Raw genomic sequence first — 21,155 nt, 5'->3', positions numbered from 1 at the left:
CTTCAAATTTTTTTTTAAAAAAAAGTGTCTGGTGCTGGATGTGCGTGTGTGTGGGGTGTTAAAGTCCAGGTCCCATAGGGGCAGGGGAGAGAGGAGGAAGGGAGGGGAGAGAGTTCAGCATCCTGACAGCCTGGTGGAAAAAACTGTTCTTTAGTCGGGTGGTGCTTGACCTCAGGCTGCGAAACCTTCTCCCTGAAGGCAGGAGGGTGAAGAGGCTGTTGGAGGGGTGGGAGGGGTCACCCACAATGCTCAATGCTTTGCGGGTGAGGCGGGTGGTGTAAAGGACCAGGAGTGTTGGGAGTGAGGCGCCAGTGATCCTCTCAGCAGTGTTCACTATGCGCTGCAGGGTCTTACGGCTGGAGGCTGTGCAGCTTCCGAACCACACAGTGATGCAGCTGCTGAGGATGCTCTCGATGGCACCTCGGTAAAAAGTGTACATGATGGGTGTGGGTGCTCCCGCTCTCTTCAGTTTGCGGAGGAAGTAGAGGCGCTGCTGGGCTTTCTTGGCGATGGACGTGATGTTGTTGCTCCAGGAGAGATCCTCGGTGATGTTCACCCCCAGAAATTTGGTGCTGCTCACCTGCTCCACAGCAGCACCATTGATGGTCAGTGGGTGGGGGTGTTGGGTGTGCGTTCTCCTGAAGTCGACAACAATCTCCTTTGTTTTCTCCACATTCAGGAAGAGATTGTTGTCTGTGCACCACGCGGCCAGCTGGTCCACCTCCTTCCTGTAGTGGGTCTCGTCGTTGTTGCTGATGAGACCCACCACTGTTGTGTCATCCGCAAACTTGACGAAGTGGTTGGAGCTGTAGGTGGGTGTGCAGTCGTGGGTCAGCAAGGTGAAGAGCAGGGGGCTTAGCACACATCTTATAGAGACGTATAAAATTATGCAAGGACTGGACAAGCTAGATGCAGGAAAAATGTTCCCAATGTTGGGGGAGTCTAGAACCGGGGGCCTAAGAATAGTCTAAGAATGAAAGGGAGGCCATTTAAAACTGAGGTGAGAAAAAAAAATTCACCCAGAGAGTTGTGAATTTGTGGAATTATCTGCCACAGAAGGCAGTGGAGGCCAATTTACTGGATGAATTTATAAGAGAGTTAGATAGAGCTCCAGTGGGTAGTGGAACCAAAAGATATGGGGAGAAGGCAGGCACGGGTTACTGATTGTGGATGATCAGCCATGATCACAGTGAATGGCGGTGCTGGTTCAAAGGGCCAAATGGCCTCCTCCTGCACCTATTTTCTATGTTTCCATGTCATCGCAAGAACTAGAGCATCCAAAGCCACCACCGCTGATCTTCAGCAGTAGATGACTGTGCCATCCTCAATCAGACTGAGCGTGATCTTCAGCCCACACTGGAGTCTTTTGCACAGGCTTGCAGTACGTAAGCTTCCAACTTCACACTGATGAAACATAGAAACATAGAAAATAGGTGCAGGAGTAGGCCATTCGGCCCTTCGAGCCTGCACCGCCATTCAATATGATCATGGCTGATCATCCAGCTCAGTAACCTGTACCTGCCTTCTCTCCATACCCCCTGATCCCTTTAGCCACAAGGGCCACATCTAACTCCCTCTTAAATATAGCCAATGAACTGGCCTCAACTACCTTCTGTGGCAGAGAATTCCACAGACTCACCACTCTCTGTGTGAAGAAATGTTTTCTCATCTCGGTCCTAACAGACTTCCCCCTTATCCTTAAGCTGTGACCCCTGGTTCTGGACTTCCCCAACATCGGGAACAATCTTCCCGCATCTAGCCAGGGCTGCAGTGCTTTATCAGCCCATCTCAGATGCAGCAAACAAACTCCACAAATTGGTTGCAGTCTGATTAAAGATAATGGAATGGCAGTGTGGACTAACTGGCCATTGAAAGGGATCTAGGGGTCCAAGCCTTTAACGCCCTGAAAGTGGCAGCACAAGCAGGTAACGTAGCAAAGAAGGCATATGGTACGCTTGCTTCATAGGTCGGGGAATTGAATATAAGAATCAGCTTTACAGTACTATTGGAGGGTATAATTTAGTTTAGTTTAGAGATATAGAATAGAAACAGGCCGTGTCCATGTCGACCAGCGATCCCCGCACTTTAGTATAAGAAAATAACTGCAGATGCTGGTACAAATCGAAGGTATTTATTCACAAAATGCTGGAGTAACTCAGCAGGTCAGGCAGCATCTCAGGAGAGAAGGAATGGGCAACGTTTCAGAAGGGTCTCGACCCGAAACGTCGCCCATTCCTTCTCTCCTGAGATGCTGCCTGACCTGCTGACTTACTCCAGCATTTTGTGAATAAATACCCGCACTTTAGTACTATCCTACACACACTAGGGACAATTTACATTTACACCAAGCCAATTAACCACTAAACCTGTACGTCTTTGGAGTGTGGGAGGAAACCAGGGATCTCGGAGAAAACCCACGCAGGTCACAGGGAGAACGTACAAACTCAGTAACAAACGAGCAACCATATTCAGGATCGAACCCAGGTCTCTGGCGCTGTAAGGCAACAACTCTACCGCTGTGCCACCGTGCCACCCCTTTAAGGGGTTTAATAATAGCTCTACGTTTAATAACTTTAAGGTCAGTAGGGGAAAGTTTAAAAGAGATGGGCGAGGCAAGCTTTGACACAGAAAGTGTTGGGTTCCTGGATTATGCTGCCAGGTGTTGGTGGTGGAAGCACACATGATAGTGACGTTTAAGAGGTATTTTGACAGACACATAAAGATGCAGGGAAGGAGGGATATGGATCATGTCTGGGCAGATGGGGTTACTTTAATTTGGTATTGACATCAGCACAAACATCATGGGTTTAGTTTAGTTTTGAGGTACAGCACGTAAATAGGCCCTTTGGCTCACCGAGTCCATGCCGACCAGTGATCCCCGCACACTAACACTATCCTACACACACTAGGGACAATTAACAATTTTACCGAAACTAATTAACCTAAAAACCTGAACGTCTTTGGAATGTGGGAGGAAACCGGAGATCCCGGGGAAAAACCCACGCAGGTCATGGGGAGAACGTGCAAACTCCCGAGAGACAGCACCCAGCTCAGGATCGAACCCGGGTCTCTGGAGCTGTAAGGCAGCAACAACCGCTGAGCCACCATACCTCTCTAGGTTGAAGGGCCAGCTCCTTTGTGATAGCGTTCTATATTCTATCCACCAATTTTCCATCAAACCCGTTGTCGGTAACTATGAAGCAGAGCTGGAAATGTCACTGACTTGACTGATCACGCTTCTTGAATGTAGCAGGGAAGTGTCTCAGTAGATGACATCCATAGCAGTGACCAAGGACATCAGAAGAGAAAAACTGGGGATGACTTCATCAGGATGACTACCCCAGAACAGAAGAGGAAACGGGACAGAAAGAAAAAGCAGAAGGAAAAGGTAATTGCGGACTTTTTCTGAACACGATTAATTCAGAATCCACAGAACCAGTGACATGCAGCAAACGGCTTTAAAAGAATTCAGCCTTGGATGCCAAACGACGGAGAAAAAGAAAATAGAAGTACTCTAGTGCTTGTAAATGCCTTCGCAGGACCACGTAGACCACGGGAGATCACGTAGTCCAAGACCCAGCGCAGACTTGGCGATCGTTTAGCTGAGCACCTTTGCTCAGTCCGCCTTGGCCTACGTGACCTCCCGGTTACCAAACACTTTCATTCCCCTTCCCATTCGCACACTGACCTTTCTGTCCTGAGCCTCCTCCATTGCCAGAGTGAGGCCAAACATAAATTGGAAGAACAGTACCTTGCTGTGCTAGTTTTATGTCGTCCTGTTGAGTTTCATTGTCTGTGTGACTCGTTATCACCATCGTGGGCCCCACATTCGCTTGATTATCGGTGCTGTTTGCATATCTTCCATTCATTTGTCCTAAGTACCGTCTCTTTCTCTCGTTCCCCTTTCCTCTGTCTCTCAGTCCGAAGAAGGATCTTGACCCAAAACGTCACCTATTCCCTTTCTCCGGAGATGCTGCCTGTCCTGCTGCGTTACTCCAGCTTTTTGTGTTTGTCTTCTGTTTAACCAGCATCTGCAGTTCCTCCTTGGATACTGTACTATTCTATGTTCTATGGAATTCATTTTGAGTTGCTTGGCTCAGCCTTTTATGTGAGCCACAAGCTCAGAGGTGAATTCCTCACCACTGATCACAACACATATTGAAGTTCTGTGCATGAAATTCTGCTTTTTGACATCTTGACTAAAGCTATCTTTTAGTTCATAAATTCGTACGTCATGGGAACAGAATTAGGCCATTTGGTCCCATCAAGTCTACTCTGCCATTCAATCATGCCTGGCCTATCTTTCCCTCTCAACCCCAATTATCCTGCCTTCTCCCTGTAACCTTTGACACCCTTACTAATCAAAGTATTTTACTGAAATACTTTATTCCTATCACTCTTTTAGCATTTATACAACATCGTAATGTATATCTCAGGGTGAATGTGCTGTACATTTTATAAATGTTTCATAGTGACAATAACGTACCATTGACCACATTCTATGTTTTGGTTTGAACAAGATGCTCTTCCTTGTGAATTTATTAAACGTATTACTTGTGTGCAGGGTTCTGCTCTCTCTGACCCTCCTCCATTGATAGAGCAGCAACCTCAACAAGACAATAGACACGTCAGGAGAAGGAGAAATAAACACTGCTGCTGTTCCCCGAATCCACAGCAAGACCTGCTCCCTCACCATTTCCGTGCCTACCAACTGTACACGTTGTACAGAAACAAGGATGGCAAAATCATGCAGGTAAATATACAATGGTTGCCATTCATTTAGTTCCTTCATTTTCAAGGAGGTTTGCGAATTTCTGAGAATTGCTACTTCTGTCCTTCTGGTTCCGTCTCATGGTGATGGAGCTCCAAGTATTGTATCTGTATCAGGAGAATCTGGTTTGCGAATAATATGGTCCAAGTACATTCAGGGCCCAGTATTGGGACTATTGGCCTGGGAGAGAACATTGATGTCAGTTTGCTTATCCTTCATGTGGAATGAAGGATTTTTCAGAGACATTGTTGGTGGTATGAGGTGACTGCTTAATATCTACCTCCTTGACCAAACATTTGGTCTGATCCTAACACCTCTATTTTACTGCCATGTGTCCTTTTTTGTTTGATAACATTTTCCGTTTGATAACGCTCCTGTGAACTGCTCATCGTTTTTTTCCATGCATAAAAGATGACGATGTTGCTGTCATTGTTCAGGCCCCTATAAACGGCTGCCGTTGTGAGCCACTGATCAATAAATTGGAAAATCGTCTTGAAGCTACAAAAGAAGAAATAAAAGCCGAACTTGAGATTGTGCAAGGAAAATTGAACACAAAACTTGGAGACCTGGAAGGAAGGAATAAACATGAGGTAAGGGAGGAGCGTTTTACATCCAGATAGTTCACAGATTTGTTTGACTCTGTTACCATTACTTTTCTAATTTTATGGTTTAAGCACTAATGTCTAATCCTATCTGGAGTAAGATCAGCCCCATGGCAATCTGTGATTCATCACCTGTGTAATATGGCTCCAGCTTGAGATTTAACATCTACTGCTTGGATTCCCAGCAACTGCAGCAGAGGTAGAACTCGTGTACGAGGATTTAGCGTATGTAATTTTGCCACTGGGGATATTATTTAGAAAAATGGAAAAGACTAAGATAAAAAGAGACGAAACCCACCCAAGTTCAAGAAAATTTGTTTGTTCGGTTTTTATTCTAATTTGCCTGTTCAATGTTTTTTTTCCTGTGACTGCTGAATGACTTTAGTCTTTCGAGATACAGTGGGGTAACAGGCCCTTCAGCCCATCGAGTCCGCGCTGACCAGCGATCACTCAGTACACTAGCACTATCCGACATACTAGGGACAATTTACAATTTTACTGAAGCCAATTAACCTACAAACCTGTGATTGCGAAACTTGGATAACATAGAACTAATGTATGTGTGATTGTTGGTCGGCGTGGACTCAGTGAGCTGAAGGGCCTCTTCCACGCTATATCACTGATTATTTGGTGAAGAAATTTATTCACAAAATGCTGAAGTAACTCAGCAGGTCAGGCAGCATCTCAGGAGAGAAGGAATGGGTGACATTTCGGGTCGAGACCCTTCTTCAGACTGACCCGACCCGAAACGTCACCCATTCGTCACCCATTCCTTCTCTCCTGAGATGCTGCCTGACCTGCTGAGTTACTCCAGCATTTTGTGAATAAATACCTTCGATTTGTACCAGCGACTGCAGTTATTGTCTTATACTATCTGGTGAAGAAATATCCCTTCACTGGCTTGCACTTGCAAATAGCAGAGAATACGAGTTCTATAATGCAGACAATGTATATGTAGCTGGTGTTTATCACATAACTAAACTCATTGGATGACACAAAATGCTGGAGTAACTTAGCGGGTCAGGCAGCATCTCAGGAGAGAAGGAATGGGTGACGTTTCGGGTCGAGACCCTTTTTCAGACTGAAGTCTCCATTCCTTCTCTCCTGAGATGCTGCCTGACCTGCTGAGTTACTCCAGCATTTTGTGTCTACCTTCGCTTTGAACGAGCATCTGCAGTTATTTTCCTTAACCCATTGGATGGGGTCACTGATATTAATCTCAAACAGGTCGAACAAAAACCAGAGCAAAATGCCTGCACCTATTCCGCTCAAGGTGTATGGTGTTTATTATCACGGCCTGTACCCGCGACTCCATTCACACGCCGATAATATACACGGAGAAAGGAAACAGAATATCCCAAAAAGCACCTGCTGCCCACAAAGTATCTGAAAGAATATTATTTAAATCACAATTATTAAATTTAGTCATTCAACTCTTGAAACTCTGTGCTGTGATAGAATTTTTGTTTCTTTAGCCCTATTGGTTTTTAATGCGATGGAATAACATCTGGAAACATTACAGCAGTTTCACCATCTTACTTCTGTCGGTCCAGACTTTTTACCCTACGTTGCAAGGAGGAAAATGCTTCTTTCATTTCCTTATTTTCCTTAACGCTAAATCCCTGAATAAGAATAAAGCTTTAGTTTGATGTTTGATAAATGTATATGGATCTAATATTTCTACAGAGTGAATAAATGTGCTGAATCTTCTAACTGCACCTTTTTGTCAATTATATATTGGTTACATTACTAGGTTTCATTGAGTTGTCAGTGCAATAGTGGTTTTATTGTCATATGCATTGAAGCAGAACAATGAAATTCTGACTTGCAGCAGCAGTAGCACATTAGTTGTGTTCAGTCTCAGTTTATTTTCATGTGTAGTGAGGTACAGTGAAAAGATTTGGTTGCGTGCTAACCAGTCAGTGGCAAGACAATACATGATTACAATCAAGCCATTCACAGTGTCCAGATATATGATAAGGGAATAACATTTAGTGCAAGGTGAAGCCAGTGAAGACTGATCAAAGATGATCCAAGGGTCCCCAATGAGGTAGAGAGTAGTTCAGGTCTGTTCTCTAGTTGCAGTAGGATGGTTCAGTTGCCTGATAACAGCTGGGTAGAAACTGTCCCTCAATCTGGAGCTGTGTGTTTTCACACTTCTATACCTTTTGCCTGATGGGAGAGGGAAGAGGAAGGAGTGGCCAGGGTAAAACTCGTCCTTGATAATGCAGCTGGCCTTGCCGAGGCAGCGTGAGGTGTAAATGGAGTCAATAGAAGGAAGGTTGGGGTTTGTGTGATGGTCTGGGCTGCTAGATAATTAAAGATTTTTCCATTATTCCTGAAATCATTAATCAGTAGAATATAGCATTATGTTACTTTATGTATGGAAGCTTGATTGCATGGTTTACATTTCAACCTCAGATCAGAGTCTTGGAGAAGTTAACATCCGAACGGATTTCAGCCGAGCGGACGGAATGCCTGCACCGAATTGACCAACGTGCAGTGCTGGAGAGACTCGAGGGAGACAAGCACCAGGTAGACAAGTGTCCCGATCATCAACAACACATCCTAACATTGGAAGACAGGGTTATTTGAGATTCCTTATCCGCTTGTACCTAACTTGTGGTACAGGATCATATTCTGTATGACTGCACACTTTAAATCCAACACTGAGATTCCCAGTTTTATTTTTCACCACCAAGTAAGGGGTGACATTTCTCGGAAATAGCAAAATCTTTATTTCGTAAGTTCATAGTTGATAGGAGCGGAATGAGACCATTCTGCCCGTCAAGTCTACTCCGCCATTCAATCATGGCTGATCGACCTTTCCCTTTTAACCCCATTCTCCTGCCTTCTCCCTATAACCCCTGACACCCGTACTAATCACCCGTACTACAATACAATACAATATCTTTATTGTCATTGTACAAGTACAATGAGATTAAGAATGCCACTTCCACATCGATGCTATAAAATAAATAAAACACGGCGAAAACAAAAACAACAAAAGAAGGGAGAAAAAAAAGAAACAAGGTAAAGTGCAAATAGGTTCATGCAGGGGTGAGTGGTGTCAGATGACCATGGCAGAGACAGATCATGGGTGGCACTCAGCTGGTCCGATTCAGAGCAGCTATAGCTCTAGGAATAAAGCTGTTTCTTAGTCTGGAGGTGCGGGCGTAGAAGGCCTTGTATCATCTGCCAGATGGAAGTAGTTCAAACAGACGGTGGCATGGGTGTGTGGAGTGCTTGTAGATGCTGGTGGCTTTCCTGAGGCAGCGTGCCTTGTAGATGTCCTCCAGGGCTGGTAGCTGTATCCCAATGATCCTGAAGAGCTCTCCTATCTCCTGCCAAGCAGCTGAGATACCACACATAGATGCCCTATGTGTTAGTATGCTCTCTGTGGTGCAGGGGTAGGAGGTCATCAGCAATTGTTGGGGCAGACCAGCCTTTTTTTCAGCGTTCTCAGGAAAAACAGCCGTTTTTTGTGCTATAATTGTGACTCCAGATAAATATAAGCAATCAATGCCTTTATCTATGATTTTTAACTATGAGCTGCAGGTGTTGGGTACATATGTAGAAAACTGACTCATTGAAATTTTGCTAAAATCCATCAGGGTCCACTGATCTAATAAAACCCACCAGGGGCTGCAGACGAAGATAGACACAAACTGCTGGGAGTAACTCAGCGGGTCAGGCAGCATCTCTGGAGAAAAGGAATAGTGCCATTTCGGATCGAGACCCTTCTTCAGACTGGTCTGTAGAGACGGTCTACAGACTGAGCTCCCATAACCCAGTGGGCACTCACATTCTGCATTCAGTATAAGGAGCATGGCTATAATCTCCCTTCACAATGACATCCTAGAGACAGTCCATAACCTACCTATCAGCCTCTTCACATGGCTGTTTATCGGAGAGAGGAAACAGCACCTGTTAGAAACATAGAAAATAGGTGCAGGAGGAGGCCATTTGGCCCTTTGAGCCATCACCGCCATTCATTGTGATCATGGCTGATCATCCACAATCAGTAACCCGTGCCTGCCTTCTCCCCATATCCCTTGATTCCACGAGCCCCCTAGAGCTCTATCTAACTCTTTTAAATTCATCTAGTGAATTGGCCTCTTCTGCCTTCTGTGGCAGAGAATTCCAGAAATTCTCTGGGTGAAATTTGTTTTTCTCACCTCAGTTCTAAATGGCCTCCCCTTTATTCTTACTGGCCCCTGGTTCTGGACTCCCCCAACATTGGGAACATTTTTCCTGCATCTAGCTTGTCCAGTCCTTTTATAATTTTATATGTCTCTACTATAAGTTCCCCTCTCATCCTTCTAAACTCCAGTAATTACAAGCCCAATCTTTCCAATCTTTCTTCATATGACAGTCCCGCCATCCTGGGGATTAACCTCGTGAACCTACGCTGCACTGCCTCAATAGCAAGGATGTATTTCCTCAAATTAGGAGACCAAAACTGCACACAATACTCCAGATGTGGTCTCACCAGGGCCCTATACAACTGCAGAAGGACCTCTTTAATCCTCTCGTTATGAAGGCCAACATGCCATTAGCTTTCTTCCCTATTCCTGTTGCTCCCTATTCCTTTTGTTGCAGTGTACCTTGCCCTGAAACTCAAGAACCACTGGGTTTTCAGGACCTGAGCTGGAGTGAAGGAACCTGAGGGGTGACCTAATAAGAGATATATCAGGAGAGGCATAGACACAGTGGATAGTCCCAATCATTTTCCTAGAGTTGGGCAATCCAAAACTAGAGACTTAAGATGAGAGGGGATCTAAGAAGGGCAACCTTTTCCATACAGGTTGTTATGAAATCCTAGTGCTGAACAACAAGGAAACAGACTCTTCAGCCTAGCATGTCCTTGCTGACCAAGTTGGCTAACCAAGCTCGTTCCGTTTGCCTGCACCTGATTTATATCCCACCAAACATTTCCTATCCAAATGTCTTTTAAATGTCATAATTGTACACACTTCTCCCACTTCCTCTGGCAGCTCGTTCCGTAAGCACACTCATCTTCGCTCTGGAGAAAGTTGTCCCTCGGGTCCCTTTTAAATCTTTCCCCTCTCACATTAAACCTACACCAGTTACAATCTCGCCTTCCCTGCCCAAAAGACAGTGTCTGTGCAGCATACCCGTGTCTCTCATGCCTTGAGAAGCATCAGAGGGCACCCTACAGCCTCCTACCATCCATGGAAATAGTCTCAACCTCTCCATCCTCTCCTTATGACTCAACCCGTACATCCTTGTCAATTTTTGCACCCTTTCCAGTTAAATTATGTCCTTTGTACATCAGAGCAATCAGGCAATACATAATACTCTACATGTGGCACCAATGTCTTGTACAGCTGTAACATCAGTCACATGTTAACCAATGAAGGCAATCCACTGTCTAACTATGTCTCCACATTCAAAGAACTACAGTATACACCTACACCTGGATCGCTTTGTTCTACAACACCCCCCAGGGCCCTACCATTTTCAATGCAAGTCCAGTCCTGGTTGAACTTACCAAAATACAATAACTCAACTTCATTTGCATTAAATGGCATCTGTCATGTCTCTTCCCAGTTTAGTTTAGTTTATTGTCATGTATACTGAGTGAAAAGCTTTTGTTGCCTGCTAATCAGTAGGTGGAAAGACAATACATGATCACAATCGAGCTATCCACAGTGTACAGATACATGATAAAGGGAATAACGTGAATAATGTTTAGTGCAAGATAAAGCCAGTACAGTCCGATCAAAGATTGTCCGAGGGTCTCCAATTAGGTAGATGGAAGGTCAGGACTGCTCCCTTGTTGTTGATCAGATGGTCCAGTTGCCTGATAATAGCTGGGAAGAAACTGTCCCTGAATCTGGAGGTGTGTGTTTTCACACATCTATACCTTTTGCTTGATGGGAGAAGAGGGGGGTGTCCAGGGTGCGACTCATCCTGGATTATGCTGCTGGCCTTGCCAAGGCAGCGTGAGGTATAAATGGAGTCAATGGAAGGGATGTTGGTTTGTGTGATGGTCTGGGCTGCGTCCACAAGTCGCTGCAATTTCTTGCGGTATTGGATGGAGGTGTTCGCAAATCACGCTGTGATGCATCCCGATATCCCGTTGTCACTGTAACTGTAGCTAACCTTCACTGTCCACTATACCACCAATTTTAGTATCATCTGCAAACTTACTACTCTTGTTACATACATTCACATCCAACTTGTTAATATAAATAATCAACAGTGGACCCACTACTGTTCCCTGCGACACACTGCTAGTCAAAGCCCTCCAGTCTGAAAAACACCTCTCTACTGCCAGCCTCTGATTCCTACCCTCAAGCCAATTTGTTGTTCCACATCTTTTGTATGCTAAAACTATTGTTTGTTTGTTTGTTCCTGAACTACAGCCAAAACGGTACATGATAGTGCCAAGGTATTTATTCACAAAATGCTGGAGTAACTCAGCAAGTCAGGCAGCATCTCGGGAGAGAAGGAATGGGTGACGTTTCGGGTCGAGACCCTTCTTCAGACTGACGTGCGACAGTTTTAGGTCCACCTTACTCACCGTCGTCCCATTGCTGCTAATGGAAGGTTTAATTGATATCGGTGTTATATTTTTTAAGTTATTCACATTTTAAAGTTTAAATAGAGTCAGTTTGGTGCCATTTTTAAGTCGCAGTTATTGTCAGTGCGGGGATCTTGATCTGACCATGAAGGTCTGTTGTCCATCAGTTGAGCAAGTGGGCCAAGGAATAGCGAATAGTTTAATTCAGATAAGTGTGAGATATTACATTTTTGGAAGTCAAACCAGGACAGTCCCTCACAGTAAACGGTAGTGTTGGAGAACAGGGAGAGTTAGAAGTACAGGTACATATTTCACGGAAGTGGCATTGTGTGTAGATAGGGTGAAGAAGGCCTTTGGTGTGCTGGCTTTCATTTATCAGTGGATTGAGTATAGAAGTTGGGATGCTATGTTACTGTTATACAAGACTTTGGTGAGGCTGCACTGGGAAATTGTATTCAGTTGTGATCACCATGCTGTTGGTAAGATGCCATTAGACTGGAAAGAGTGCAGAGAAGACTTATGAGGATGTTGCCAAAACTCGAGGGACTGAGCGAAAGGCTGAGGGATGATTTTATAGAGGTGTATAAAAGCACGAGGTGAATAGATTGGGTAGATGCACAGTCTTTCTCCCAAGGTAGGGGAATCAAGAACAAGAGCACATAGATTGAAGGTGAATGAAAAAGTTTAATCGGAATAGCGTAAATCTGTTATTTTTAACTAATGCGTACATTGTTAGTTGCCTAGGATTTTCCTGCATAATGCCATTGATTCAGTTCTCCCTCAGAAGAATCAAGAGTTTAAAAGTACCATGTTTACAAGAATATCCTGAATTTGCTGACAGGTAGCCACTAAGGTTTTACTGGTTATTTCTGTCGGTTTTCATGGACTTCACCGGGAGAGTAGAGCACCGATTTACAAGTTCTAGGAAATACGTCATCTGAATGTCAGAAATGTTTTTATGAGATTTTAAATGGAGTATAAACCTGCTCATTATAGCAATGTAGCCAGAGGAGTTGGTCTGGTCCTTCCAGGTAATTGGATTTACGTCTTCTGCGCATTGCAGGGTCTTGCCGATTGACATTGTTATTGGGACATTTGTGTAATTAATATGAGTTGAACAGGTAGGTGAACAGTGAGCATAGATGACTCACAACGGCAAGGGAGTTCTGGACCAATCTAAATTTATGACATGCAATTACTTGTCTTTTTAAAGATGACCAAATGATACTTCATTTAACGTTTACCTATAAGTACCAACACTGCTTAATTATATCTCTCTGTAGGCCGTAATGGTGGATGATGTGAAATCTTGGTGCTCGTCCAAGCTCCAAAATCTTGAGCTCAAGTTGTCAGGAGAACCGAGGTCCAAATCTGCAACGCCTGATGGTGAGAACGTGACAGAGCCATGTAGCACCGATACCATCCAAACCGACAGGGATCGTGGGCATTTCCAGATGCATCCTGTCAAACATCAACCCGGAGAACAATCACAACAGCCCTGCGTTACTCTGCGTGGTGGCTCTGCAGAAGAATCGGGAGGTGCGACAGTCCAATCGACTGACGAGGCATCAGGCAGACAGTACTTTCTCATTGAACATGATATGCCAGCAGGTACAAAGTTACAGCCCATACCCCAGTACTCAAATAGTTCAAAAGAAAGCGTAATCCACGAGGTACAGATGAAATGTGTCCAAACTCTTCAAAGAAGCAAGGAAGAAAATTGTGTTTAACTGCAATTTGTCAATCTTCTTTGGGTATCGTGGTTGTGTCAGAGGATTGGAGAACTGATAACATTGCACCCTTGTTTGAAAAGGTAGAGAGGGATAAACTAAATAATTACAAGCCAGCTGGTTTAACTGTTGCTGGATAAATTATTAGAATCCTTTCTAAGGGACGGTAGCAATCTTCATTGAGAAAGACAGTGATTAAGAGGGATTGGCAGAGTAGATTTGCTAGAGGAAAGTAATGACTAACTTCACTGAATTCTTTGAGAGGGTAACAGGTAAAATAAACTTGACTTGACTTGACTTGAGGGAGGGGGCTGAGGCTATCATGTTTGATGCAGTCGACACAGATATTTGGCAAGGTCTTTGTAAAGGGCCCATTTGGCAGATGATCAAAAGGTAAAAGGCCATGGATGCAAGGTGAGTGGCAAACTGGATCTGATATTGGCTCAGCGACAGGAAGCAAAGAAAGTTTTGACAAGTGTTTTTTATGTGATGAAGAAGAAAGGAAAGATGTCATAGCATGAGCGACGGTGCAGAGATTTACAGTACATTGGAGTACCATCTGTAAAGCTGCATGGTTAAATATTTAGATCTCTTGATTCTTTCTGGTAACCATAATGGAAGGTTTGTGATCCCTCCTAAAGGGTCTTAGGTGCATCAAATCTCTTAAGTAGCCTTGACCTCAAAAACATGCCTGGAAGAATTTCTGTCGGACTCTATAAGGCACCACATTATCCATTGGATGAAGAAGTGTTTCCGATTGGATCCAGTCTCTGCCCCTTTTGCAGTCACTGGGTCACCTGCTTAGCCCATGAAAGACCAACTGTTGAACCTTTAAGTGTCCCTCTATAATTAATGATTTAAATAAAAATATTATAGTTTTTTTACATTAGATTGAAAGGATGGGCTTTTTTTAAAGAAATATTGAAGACCACTTTGTTTTGAGTATGTTCCTCACCTGAGGAACTTTGTAACCGTAGGAAGGGATTGTGAGTAATTAGATTTTAACCTATTACTGTCGCCAATTCAAGATCAAGAATTGGCAATATCTTAAAATATTTTTCAATCTATTTAACCGCAAGACTGAGCTGTGTAAACAGAGAACACAATCTTCAGCAAATATGCATATAGTTTCACATATCAATGAAACTAATTTTGAACACTAATATTTTATGAATTACTTTGGAACTGCAATTAAGCGCACAGTGGCACAGCGGTAGAGTTGTTGCCTTACAGCGCTGGAGACCCGGGTTCGATCCCGACTACGGGTGCTGTCAGTACGGAGTTTGTACGTTCTCCCCGTGACCGCGTAGGTTTTCTCCGAGATCTTCGGTTTCTTCTCACACTCCAAAGACGTACAGGTTTGTAGGTTAATTGGCTTGGTATATGTGTAAATTGTCCCCAGTGTGGCTGGGATCGCTGGTCGGTGGGGACTCAGTGGGCCAAAGAGTTTGTTTCCGCGCTGTATCTCTAAATTAAACTAAACACTTTTTTTTCCATATCTGAATACAATGTGTTGAATGAGACCACTCATGTGACCTGTAACTTTATTTCTACAGGAGCAACGCAGCAGACTGTGACAGCTTCCAGTTCCTCCCCAAATATGCCTCGGGCAACTTCTCCTGCAGTTCGACCAAAGGAAAGAGCTGCTAAAATACACCATGAGTTTCCACCTTTGGAGCCGGCTTTGCCCAAATCTGGGCATGTAAAGTTTCACACTTCTCACGAAAATGCAATATTCAGTGATCAAGCAGTAAGTGGCCAACCTCGAGGATGGTACAATCAGAACAAAAGCACTCAGACCAAAAAATCTCTGAGTGCAAAGCACAGGCAAAAACAGAGCAGCACCCGGGTTGCTGCAGCCCAACCATCTACACACATCAAGGACAGCTCACCAGTATTTGAAATCACACAGTATTTTTTTGAGGCAGTTTCCACACAGATGGAAAAGTGGTACGAAAGGAAGATTGAGGAGGCAAGGTACCAAGCTGATCAGAAAGCCACTCTGGATAAAGTTGCTTTGATGGACCAAATTCAAAGTTTGGAAGAGGAACTCCAGAAACTGAGGACTAAAATGCAAAAGGATAGCTAGCAGTCACAGGTGAAAGACATATCTTCCTTTTGAGGAAGAATATCACCAACAGTGAAGATCTCATCAACATTCCACCTTTTTAATACAATTAAGTGGATTTTCACTAAGTTCAATGCTTGCATTAAAATAATGCCTGGTTTCTTTAGTTTTGATGGACTGTCATCTCACAGATTAAACTTGCCTTTGATGTAGCATTCCACTACTCTCTACCAGGGCCTCCCTGTAATATACAGAAACAAGTTAAGTTTTCATTGTGTTCAAATGATGCACAAAATAAGTCATTTTTGAAAGATTTAAGGCTCTGACTAGAGCACGTTAGTGAATTGTTGGTAACAATAGTAGAAGTATTATGCCAGCTATTCATAGTACCGTATTATCATGTTCCAATCGGAAATTAAACATAGGAAATCATACTCTACAGCACGTACCACAGGAAAATTTCAAAAATCCTGCCCTTTGGGACTTTGCTGGTGCCAGACTATTGGATGTTACTCATATAAATAACCAAACTCCAGCTTTAGGTATCACAAAATGCTGGAGTAACTCAGCAGGTCAGGCAGCATCTAGGAGAGAAGGAATGGGTGACATTTCGGGTCGAGACCCTTCTTCAGACTGATGTGGGGCCAGCTTTAGATAACTTGCTATTTTTGTTTTGAGAACTGGTCATTTTTGCCTGCCATCCTTTCTTTTGTATAGTCAGACTACACAACATTACACAGGCCAAAGGTTGGAGTGAGAGGTTTCACAGAGGGGGCAGCAGTGAAAGATTTTGACTCACAATATCACCTATCCATGTTCTCCAGAGATGCTGCCTGGTCTACCGTGTTACTGCACCACATTGTGTCCTTTATTACACAGACAAAGCCGTTTAACTCCATCATAATTGTCACATGATATCAGAGAAAGTCTGCTCGTTGCCATCCTTCCTTATCAGACCAAACTATTCTTTTCTCTTTCCACAGATGCTCATAAGTCATTGGAGCAGAATTGGGCCATTCAACCCATTCAATCATGTCTGATCTTTCTCTCTCAACCCCATTCTCCTGCCTTCTCCCAGTAACATTTGACATCCTAACTAATCGAGAAATAATCGCTTTAAAAATACCCAAAGACTTGGCTTCCACAGATGGCTATGGCAATGAATTCCGCAGATTCACCATCCTCTGGCTAAATAAATTCCTCCTCATCTCCTTTCTAAAGGTACGACTCACCTACTGAGTTTTAAGCATTTTCTTTCTCTATTCCACTTTCACCTCACTTTTTATCCATTCTGCACCATAGTATAATACATTTTCCCGTGAACCAGATGTATTTTAAGGGAACGGGAAACATATAAACACTCTGGACTCCTGCCTTGCTTCGTTTACCAGAAGCCCAACAATCGGGATTTTTGGACAATTGGATGATTGGAGCTTTACAGTTTTTTGGTCACCATGAGCAAAAATATAAATGCAAGCTACTGTAATTTTCAATGCATCAAATGGGAGTAGTAAAATTTAGAGAAATTTTATACATTGTAAAATCTATTACACATGAATTTTGCAGTGAGTTTTTGCATCCTTAGTAATAGGGATATAACTGACCCATGTGACAGATGAATTTTATCCTTAACAACAAAGTTTGAAAGGCATAATAACCAGAAGCATAAGCTTTCACCAAGAAAGGAGCATTATTTTAATACTTCTCCCCATGACCTGCGTGGGCTTTCTCCGAAATCTTTAATTTCCTCCCACATTCCAAAGACGTACAGGTATGTGGGTAAAATGGTTTGGTGTATGTATAAATTGTTCTGAGTGTGTGTAGGATACTATTAATATGCGGGGATCACTGGTCGGCACAGACCCGGTGGGCCAAAGGGCTTATTTCTGTGCTGTATCTGTAAAGTAAATTAAGTAGGAAAGAACTGCAGATGCTGGTTTAAATCGAAGGTAGACACAAAACGCTGGAGTAACTCAGCGGGACAGGCAGCATCTCTGGAGAGAAGCAATGGGTGATGTTTCGGGTAGAGACCCTTCTTCAGACTGTCTGAAGATCAATCTGAAAAAGGTATCGACCCGAAACGTCACCCCTTCCTTCTCTCCAAAGATGCTGCATGTCCTGCTGAGTTACTCCAGCATTTTGTGTTTAAACTAAATTAAGGGGAGTCAAGCAAAGAAAAAGTTCAAATGACTTTTATATAATGTATATTTATGTCCATGTATAATAGAGAAGCCAGGATTAATAGATAGCTGCTGAATGCATTTGTGATGATTTAAAGGGCAAGAAGGTAATGTGAAGAATGCTTTGTACGTGGATTTGTGTTAACTTACCATTTACCAGTTTACCTTCCAGAAACTTTAAGACCTAGTGTGTTTTACTGCTGTAAATGGGGCCTGAGTTTCCCAATGGGATACTGAGTATGTCTGGAATTGGAAAAATTGCCATGCAAATATGAATGGACCAGAGGAAGTTTGTGAGCTTCACCACAACTCTCTCAACTCTACAGAATGATAAGGGCAGGACTGGATTTTGCTTCATGGGCACTGTTCTTTATGCAGGAAACCTGGTGTCGATAGTGGATTTGGGGAATCATAAATGGGGGACGTTTACAATCCAAAGATTGTCAATGACAGAATCGGGAAGGAGGCTCCACAGGGTAGGAGTGTTTGCCTGGGGTATCCACAGTGGATGTGTTTGATATAACTGCACGGTAAGCTTGAATGGAAATGGGATACCCTGGGGGCAGAAACCAGGCAGAATGGGTAAACTAACAGAAGCAACTATGTAGTTGTTGTGACAAACAAATATTGTTCATACACGAACATTTGTTTCAAAAGTTAGCACCACTTAATAGCCAACAAGAGAAAATATGCAGGGTTGGGAGCATCACATTCAATGCTATGTCACTATCATATCTAGTTGTAAATGGTGATGGACAATTACACAGCCAGTGGGAAGGGGCAGCTCCACGATGCTCCCCCACCTCAAAGATGGCAGGTTCCAGCATGAGTGGTAAAGAACAGCTGAAGCATTCACAACCCTCTTCAGCTAGAAGTGCTAAATGGATGATTCGGCCTGGCTTACTCCTGTGGTCTCCACTGATACAAATCTCAGTCAGCATCTATCCAACAACATAGGACATTGCCCAGTTAAATCCACAGGCACAACAAATCTAATCTGGCCCAGTTTACTCTTTTTCATTAGCAAAATGTTGGAAGCCAACAATGCAATCTAGCAGCAGGTACTCTCCACAGATTAGATTTGTTGTGCCTGTGGATTTAACTGGGCAATGTTCTATGTTGTTGGATAGATGCTGACTGAGTTTTGTATCAGGTTGGCACATCTCTGCCTTGTTTCAAATATGGACCAAAGAGGGAAATTCCAGAACTGAGGTGAGAAGATGACCCTTGCTGAGAGGGTAGCGTTTGACTTGGTGTGGAATTGAGGCATCCTGAAAAAGCTTCATACAAAGTAAGATGGTTGTGAATGTTGGAATCAATCACCCCAGCCTCAGGACATCTGTGTTGGATATCCTCAGGGCAGTGTCCAAGGCCCAACCATCGTCAGTTGCCTCACCCATCCATTACAACATCAGAGCGGATGTGTTAGCATGACCACATTCAATTCCACTCACAACTTCTCAGCAAATGAAGCAGTATACACCTGTGTGCAGCAAGACTTAAATTAAATTCAGACACTGATAAGTGGCAAATTTTATTTGTGCCAGACAATCAATGGCTATATCCATTCAGCTAACCATCCTGGATATTCAGTGGCATTAACATTGCTAAGTCCTCCCTCAGTTACCTGGATGTGGAGGGTGGGTCACACTGGACCAGAAGTCCACCAGACAAGCCACTTAAACACATGATCACAAAATCAGCTCAGAGGTTGGGTATTCTGTGAGAAATAATTCACCGTTGGTCATCAAACATTCCACTAATGCACAAGGTAGACTGTGATGGAATACTCTCCATTTGCCTGGATCCACACCATTCTAACAATTTTCAATAAGCTCTACTGCACCATTTGTGACTGAACAGCCTGCTTCATCAGTATCCTGTCAGCCACCGAAGCATTCATTCCTTCCATCACTGGCTACACTTACCCAGTGTACTCCAGATGCATTCTCCAAAGCTGTGAACTTAACCACCAAGGACTTTGGCAGCAGATGTATGGAACACCTCAGCCTGTAGGGTCACCTCCAGGTTGCACAGCATTTTGATTGGAATTAGATCACTGGTTCTTCACAACTGTGGGTCTAAATCCTTAAACTCGCAATCAACAACACTAAAGGACTGGGATCATTGAAAAAGGCAGCTTGCTCCAGTTAATCAAGGGGAATTAAAAATGATTAATAAAGGCTGGCTTTACCAGTCACCAACAGATGATGAAAAGGAATAAAAAGGAGAAAATGTGCAGGATCGAATATTCTGCCAATCATTATTCAATAAGTACATTTTATAGTAAGCAATACACATAATAGTTTATGTGGCAATAAAGATTAGCAACACTATAATTTAGTAATATTTTGATGATGCTTTGCCCAAGACCAACACAAATGGCTTATTTCACAAAATGCTGGAGTAACTCAGCAGGTCAGGCAGCATCTCAGGAGAGAAGGAATGGGTGACGTTTCGTGTCGAGACCCTACTTCAGACTGATGTCAGTGTCCCGCCCCCGACATCAGTCTGAAGAAGGATCTCGACCCGAAACGTCACCCATTCCTGCTCTCCTGAGATACTGCCTGACCTGCTGAGTTACTCCAGCATTTTGTGAAATAAATACCTTTGATTTATACCAGCATCTGCAGTTATTTTCTAACACAAATGGCGTAGTAACTGGCACAGTTCATTATAATTACTACTTTGAACAGCTTTTTTTCAGATCACGAGATCTATTTACACCGTATAGAACATGTGACATGTTATTAAATAATGGATCATTTGTAATCTTGACATTGATTACTGGAGTTATGTAAATTACAGCCTTGAATTATTTTGGTTTAGATCAATACATTGTAAGCCAAATGTTCCGGCAGCTTATCAAGATTCTGTTTTCAGGTACAATACAATACAATGTATTGAATTCAATACATTGTAAACCAAATGTTCCAGCGGCTTGTTAAGATTCTGTTTTCAGGTAGAATCTAACAGTTTTTACAAGGCATATGAAAAACCTGTTACCTCTGGATTCGGTAAATGGACGTTCACAAATTTCCACAGAAAACTGCTAAAAGATAAACAAAAATCTACTTAGAAAATGAAATTGATAAGTTTTGTAAATTCATACTACAGTGCTGACTTTAAAAGTTTTGTCTATTTTGTACATTTTTTTAAAAAATATTAAAACAAGATACCTGTATAATTGTGATATGGTGTACATAATGTGCCTTTATCATGTTGTGGATGTAGGTCCTAATAAATTAAGTAAT

The 21,155-nt window shown here is 43.1% G+C and overlaps 1 protein-coding gene across 7 annotated transcripts in view; it reads left to right on the top strand.

Annotated features, from left to right (window-relative positions):
- The window catches only part of ankrd6b (ankyrin repeat domain 6b), a 116,203-nt gene extending 95,049 nt beyond the window's left edge, over window positions 1–21,154 (top strand). For 6 of the 7 annotated variants that reach the window (XM_078399794.1, XM_078399790.1, XM_078399791.1 and 3 more), the window contains 6 exons: window positions 3,251–3,388; window positions 4,565–4,753; window positions 5,209–5,361; window positions 7,795–7,908; window positions 13,207–13,534; window positions 15,210–21,154. In XM_078399794.1, coding sequence (XP_078255920.1) covers window positions 3,251–3,388; window positions 4,565–4,753; window positions 5,209–5,361; window positions 7,795–7,908; window positions 13,207–13,534; window positions 15,210–15,742 — 1,455 coding nt within the window. In that variant the 3' untranslated portion in view covers window positions 15,743–21,154. The remainder of the gene's footprint in view (window positions 1–3,250; window positions 3,389–4,564; window positions 4,754–5,208; window positions 5,362–7,794; window positions 7,909–13,206; window positions 13,535–15,209) is intronic. The other variant, XM_078399796.1, reaches the window with a different exon arrangement.
- Window position 21,155: the final 1 nt, after the last annotated feature.

Source organism: Rhinoraja longicauda, chromosome 5, assembly GCF_053455715.1.
Source record: "Rhinoraja longicauda isolate Sanriku21f chromosome 5, sRhiLon1.1, whole genome shotgun sequence".
In the NCBI taxonomy this organism is placed as follows: Eukaryota; Metazoa; Chordata; class Chondrichthyes; order Rajiformes; family Arhynchobatidae; genus Rhinoraja; species Rhinoraja longicauda.
This window is presented reverse-complemented; position numbering and strand designations above follow the sequence as displayed.